This window comes from Adiantum capillus-veneris, chromosome 24 (assembly GCF_014529385.1).
Source record: "Adiantum capillus-veneris isolate H3 chromosome 24, ASM1452938v2, whole genome shotgun sequence".
Taxonomy (NCBI): Eukaryota; Viridiplantae; Streptophyta; class Polypodiopsida; order Polypodiales; family Pteridaceae; genus Adiantum; species Adiantum capillus-veneris.
In genome coordinates this window covers 144,265,498-144,271,676 of record NC_140954.1, presented here as the reverse complement: position 1 = coordinate 144,271,676, position 6,179 = coordinate 144,265,498, and the positions used below count along the sequence as shown (strand labels likewise).

General features: G+C 39.2%; 1 protein-coding gene and 1 pseudogene across 1 annotated transcript; both read left to right on the top strand.

Annotated features, from left to right (window-relative positions):
- The first annotated feature begins 217 nt into the window (after positions 1 to 217).
- Positions 218 to 910, top strand: LOC147427291 (uncharacterized). Its single transcript, XM_086498288.1, has 2 exons — positions 218 to 766; positions 866 to 910. Exons 1-2 carry the CDS (start codon positions 218 to 220, stop codon positions 908 to 910), a joined length of 594 nt encoding a protein of 197 aa, XP_086354414.1.
- A 1,100-nt stretch (positions 911 to 2,010) lies between these two features.
- Positions 2,011 to 3,907, top strand: LOC147427290 (uncharacterized; annotated as a pseudogene).
- Positions 3,908 to 6,179: the final 2,272 nt, after the last annotated feature.

Below are 6,179 nucleotides of genomic sequence, written 5' to 3'. Positions count from 1 at the left end.
CTTCTTGCATGGGGTTGTTGAGAAAATGGTGGCTTGTGTAGCATGGTTCCTCTCGCTGGTCTATGGCATTGTTGGGCGTGATTCAATGCCCTACCTCTCCGCGGTCTTGCGTTGCTGTGGTTTGTCGTCCTGATCGCCGATCTATGGCGGATTTGGGCAGCGCTTATGCTCTGCTGTGCTTCTCTGTGTGTGCCTCGTGTTCTTGGTTCGCTGGTCTATGGTTGATTGGGGTCGTGCCTTGGTGCTGTGTTGCTTTGTATCTCGGGGTTGTGCTGCTCTGTTTTCTCGTCCCCTTTGCCGATCTGAAGTGGGCCTTGAAGATGTGGTGCCGTGCTCCTTTGTGCATTTGGGTCCTACAGATCTGTTAGGACGTCGCCTTCGCCGATCTATGACGGACCTTGGATGCCGATCTGTGGTGCTGCTGCTGTTTCTGGCTTTGTCATGCTGCATTGCCGTCCTCTCCATCGGTCTGTGGTGGATCGGGCCGTTCTGTTGTGTGCCGTGCTGCTCTATGCATCGGGGTTCTGCTGCTCTGTTAGGACGTCTCCTTCGCCGACCTGTGACGAATCTTGGACGCCGATGGATTATGCTAGTGCTGTTTTCGGTGTTGTCGTGTTGCATTGTCGTCTTCTCCATCGGTCTATGGTGGATCGGGGCGTTCTATTGTGCAGCTTTGCTGCGGTGTGTTGCGTTGCTCTGCTGTGTTGTCCCGCCTGCTGGTCTATGGCGGTTTGGTGTCACAAGTGGCTCGTCGACAGCATTTTGTGTTAATTTTTGGTATGTTGCAAAGAGAACCTTTTTTTATTTGATTTGTTGCTTTGATTTCGGTTGGCTGTTTTGTATAACAATTTGCTGTTTTTTGCAGGGTGGTACGGAGCCATTGATGGGAATGGATGGTTTGGGTGGTTGATTGTATGTGGAGGTCAAGCATAGTATGTTACGGGCTAAATAATTTAAAGAATATAGATGTAACTTTTAAGGTGTCGATTAAGTTTGAAATTGCGCAATGTTTTCGAAGTTATTTATTTCTCGAAGTTTGTCTATGTTGTTGATAGATTTTGTGCTTTGGTTTGCTATAAAAACTTTTTTGGTGTTGTGTTGAGGTGCTTTTAATTAAAAACGATTATCTCCACATTCTATGATGCAATCTTGGTCCATGATTTAATCCTATTGATGGATTATTTGGACTAGCTGAGCATGTGGTTAGGTTTTTGGGATTTGACATTGAAAATTTATGGCTATGCGGTTATTTTTTTAATCTAAAAAAAATGATTCAACTTTCAATATTATATTTGATTATCTCAAGGTTAATTATTAATATTATAAAGTAAGAATGGAAATAAATCCGTTTTGATGTGGTGCTTTACACTCATTTACTTCAAATTTTTATAAAGTTCTAAGATATAGTTTCTCTTCTTTAGATGTCTTAATTTACTTTAGTTGTAGTTCTCATTTCATTTGTAGTCTTGCATTTCTCTTCTCCTCTCTCCTCTCTCTAATAATAGTTGAGTTTATTTAGGATGCACCTGTCTTCTCTTCTCTCCTCTCTCTAGTAATAGTTGAGTTATTTGTAGCTTTTATTATTATTGTAAAATTCGAGGTAGAGTTAATTAAAAGAGCGGCCCTTTCTCTCTCTCTCTCTCTCTCTCTCTCTCTCTCTCTCTCTCTCTCTCTTTATGGAGTGTATAGGCCGTGACCCAATATTATATAATGATATATGATAACCAATGCAAAAATCTGCATTTACTGCCAACCTTTGAGTGGAACTTTCAAACTATCTTTCTTGAAGTACTCAAGATTATCCATCAAGTTTCACTCTTTGAGTTGTTAGTATGTAAAAGCTAAAGGTATTTTGAAGAACCATCACGTTTTACAAGCCTCCTATTCTGAGATCACTCTTGTTGAGAGTTATACTTCCTCTATAGTACAGTCTCTTAAACTTTACAGCCACATCTATTATCAAAGCATATCATCACTCTCTATACCAAGGCGCTATGGATTCGAATATGGATGGTAATATACCTCTGCATTTCGTTTCCTCTTTTGGTGCTTAAGAGTCTTGCTGTCTTGCTTATCTTGGAAAATGTTTTGAACTTGCTCTTGATTATAGATGCTTTCACTACAAATTCAAGCAATGACTACTTTGAAACTTTAAGCGCAGCTCCTAGAACTGAAAACTTGCATGAAGTTGTGTCTGAAAGTGGGGGCCTTGGATCGTTAAGTAGTTTAGTGGGTTCTCCAAACTTAGCATTCAAAAAGCTTAGTTCGAAAGCCAAGTTAAAGAAATCTCCAAAATCTGTTCAAAAGGCCCTTAGTATTACAAGAGGAATGGCCACTGTGAGAGGTTAGCTTTGTTTCCAATTTCTGTGGCTTACCAATGTGTAATTGATAATAATAGTATCGTGTGCCATGTGTTGTAGGGAAAACACCGCTTAGCTCTTCCGGGATTGCCACTCCCTCCGTCAGTGTGAGTCGTTCATTGGGCTTAGCATCTATTAAAGAAGAGCCAAGACCTATAGTTGATTCCTTTAAATCTCAATTGGCATTAAGTCAATCTACGCCTGAGCTTCTTATATCTGAGCTTGCTGATGCTATTAACTACAGTTTTGTCTTTGTTGGCAAGGTGCTCGCAAAGTATGGCACATATAAAATCCAAAAAGCAAATTACAACAGATTTTTGAAGGTTGATCTTGTGGACAAGGCTGCACATCATACTATCACTTTTGTTGTGGTAGAAAATTATATTGAACAGTTTGTCAACACATTTGTGGTGGGTGATTTTTTACGTATTGAGGGCCCTGTTGTGAGGAAAAAGAATCCTAGTGATGGAGGCACTTTCCAACTTTCTCTCTATGCTGATGCAACTACATCTCTTATGAAGGCTCCTTTATTCGACTTTGTGTTGACTCTCTTTCTCGAGCACAAGATTAAAGATCTTGTCTCATCATGGACTTCTTCAATTGAAGATGGTGTGCCTACTGTAGCATTTACTGTTAAAGGTGGAGAACATGGTGAAAAGTGATGGCAGTAGTGGCACTAGACTTATTGTTGCTGATGGTCTTGCTGATGTTGATAGAGAAACGGTAAGCTTCTATACACAGCTCTAAGTCTTCTTAATAGTGTTTTGACTATTTGTTATTGCTTCAACTTTTGTTTGTACCTTCTCGAAAGGCTGACTTTTATAACATATCCAATGAAGTCAAAGAGAATGGATTTTATGATTGTGTGGCCCACAACATAAATGTCTTCAAACAATTCTCTAACACATTGTCTGTCGTGGACTACACTATCCTACTGCCATTGCCCTCTCAATTGAAGTTGCTTTCCAAAGATATCCGTGATAAGCAGATTGCCAATATGGGATTCGAAAAAATGGTGAGTTCTCCTTAGTAGGTTTTTTGTATTGATTGTGCATCATGTGATTTCTTTATGTTAATTTCAGGTGTTCGGTTCTCTTGAGGTTGTTAACGTCAACAGCGTTGGATTGGAGTATTGATGTGGAGTTTGCAAATCTGCCCAAGTCAATTGCCAAAGCTCTAATCCTCATTGTTTCACTTGTAACAAAGTTGTTGAAATTTGGAAAGTTCATGCTCTTCAAGCAAAGCTAGTTCCTCGTGACGGTAAAGGTATTTCCGTCACCTTGCACGAGAAGATTGTTGACCAAGTCCTTCGCCTACCCTCTTCTTTTTTGCATTTGTATGAAACTGATCTAGTGATTTTGAAAGCTTTCTTGGTGGGAATGAAGAGAGCTGGGCATTTCTCAATTGATGCACAGGGGTATGTAACAAGCTTTAAATATGAATAGGAAGATGTTGTCTATGCTAATGTGCCTTGGAGTCCTCTAGGAAGGTCATATTCTGCTGAATATCCTTTTGTATCTAGGCATTATGGCGGGATTATCTCTTGACGATAAAGCTGTTTTTTGTATAAATGGCATCCAATGTTCAATCGACTCAACTTTTTGGATGACATCTCCTTGTAATCAAGATGCTTTAAGGGCATTGTTGTTTGTATGTGAGGTAGATATCTCTGTCAATTCACTAGAAAATATTTTGTCCAAGCATATTGTTGCAAAATTTCGTTCTCAAGACTTGAGATCACAAGTGTGTGGCTGAAATTGTGGAATGATGAGCGTGTGGCTTGTAATGTTGACGATAAAACTCTTGAATCTCTGGTTTGCCAATGTATGGGTACAAGAACAAATTCTCCTTTGCTTTCAATCAATTTGATCAGTCTAGCTTGCCATGTCTTGGAGTTTCAATGTATTGTTCATGTGTTTCAAGAACAAAATCATCAACATTCTTTCAATGCTAATCCTTGTGTTGCATCTTTTTCCTCTGGCTTGTCGGTCTTTATTTGTCAAGGTGGATTGTTTGTTTTTCCAAAATCGGCTTCCATCAAGAAACGTAAGCGTTGCTCTTGGCCTAAAGAGCTTGCCGCTAGATTGGTGGATGTTTTGAAGACTTTTCCAAATAAGAAAACATTGCATATAGCTTCTCAATTTCGAACACAAGTCTGTTCTTCTTACACTTTGAAACAAATTCAAAAGAAAGTTTACTCAATATGGAAAATGTCGCATGAAGACAATGCTGTGCCTCAATCTAGTAAAAGATCTAGGAAACAAAAATATTTAGTGGAAATTCAAGACACTCATGCATATGGATGTTAAGTTGTGGTAGTATTTTTTTCAAAAAGAATTTGCATTGTTTGAGTGTGCTCGAAGCATATTTTCTCCAAACCTTGACATGATTGCAAACATTTAACTCTGCTGTAGACAAAAGAGTTTGTTTCTCCTGTAAGCAAAGCTTGAAATCTCAAAGGAAGCCGCTCTTTTGCATTTATCCACATTCTCTCCTCAATGAAAGTATTGGAAGCATTGCATTGTTAAATGCAATTGAGAAACGCCTTGTATCACTTCGCATTCCTTTCACTCAAATACGAGAACTCAATTATGAGGGTCAGTTCGGGCTACGAGGCAGTGTCGTTAATGTCATGGTAGACTTGAGAAGAATTCAAGCAATCTTGCCGCGTTTTAGTAATGAGCACACTAAAATCCTTGTGGAGATTAAGCGTAAACTTGAGTATGCCCATGCATACCTTAGTGGTGGTGTACGTCCCTTTTATGTGCTCCAAGCATTGAAAGATTTGATTGGCACGCACCCCTTTATACATAGAGCACAAAGACTCCATTAATGAAGCTTGGATTTCTAGTTTTCACATGAGTCCATATGTAGTGTTGCATGAAGTAGATGAGGTTGATGAGTTAGTGAATGAACATTCAGACACCCTTGCCCATGGTATCTATTCTTCACAGTAAGTCATTAATCATAGTGAACATGTCCATAGCATCTCTCCGTGTGAAGGATTTTCCCCTTTGAGCCTATTCGATGATGCTGATTGCAAGGAATTATCATTTCCAGCTTTGTTCTTTGGAAAAAGAACAGCCTACGCAAACCTTGCGAAAAAAAATTACTTGAAGGTGGCACAATGGGAGCTCAATTACAAGGATAGATGCTTTGCGTTAGATATTGAAAATTTGTTCTTCAAAGTGATGAAGATTATCATCGGCAAGGTGCTTGGTTCTATATGGGTGCGTCTACGCAAGGGAAAATTACAAGGCATGCAACTATGTGCAAAAGATGTTCAGAACAACACTAACATTGATCGAATACTATCATCCCAACTAGGATATCATGACTTTGAATATTTGCGAGCATCATCAGATTACAATGCCAAACTCAAGCGTAATGTCTTTTAAATGATTCGACAAATAGGAAAGCCTACCTTTTTTTTCACTCTATCATGTGCAGAGCAAAGATGGAAGCCATTGCACGAATGTCTTGCTACGCTTAATCCACAAATTAGTGAATCTAATTTCCAATCTAGTGCACACTATATCCGCGCGTTGGTTTGTGAAGATCCTATCACCATAGCTCGATACTATGTCCATAGATTCAACGCACTCAAGAAAGAGTTGAAACGAAATTCAAAAATACTTGGCCAAATCATAGATTTTTTCTTTGTCACAGAATTTCAGCATAGCGGAAGCCAGCATGATCATGGATTAATTTGGATTGACAATTCTCCAAAGCTTGGGATTTCTGATGACAAAGAAGGGATTGCTTTTGTTGATAAATACATCTCAAGTAACAAAGATGAATTAGGTGTTGACCTACAAA

Coding starts and splice junctions, on each gene's coding strand:
- LOC147427291 (XM_086498288.1), top strand. CDS start 218: ATGGTTGATTGGGGTCGTGCCTTGGTGCTGTGTTGCTTTGTATCTCGG. Junction 767..865: donor GCTCGTCGACAGCATTTTGT/GTTAATTTTTGG, acceptor TGTTTTTTGCAG/GGTGGTACGGAGCCATTGAT.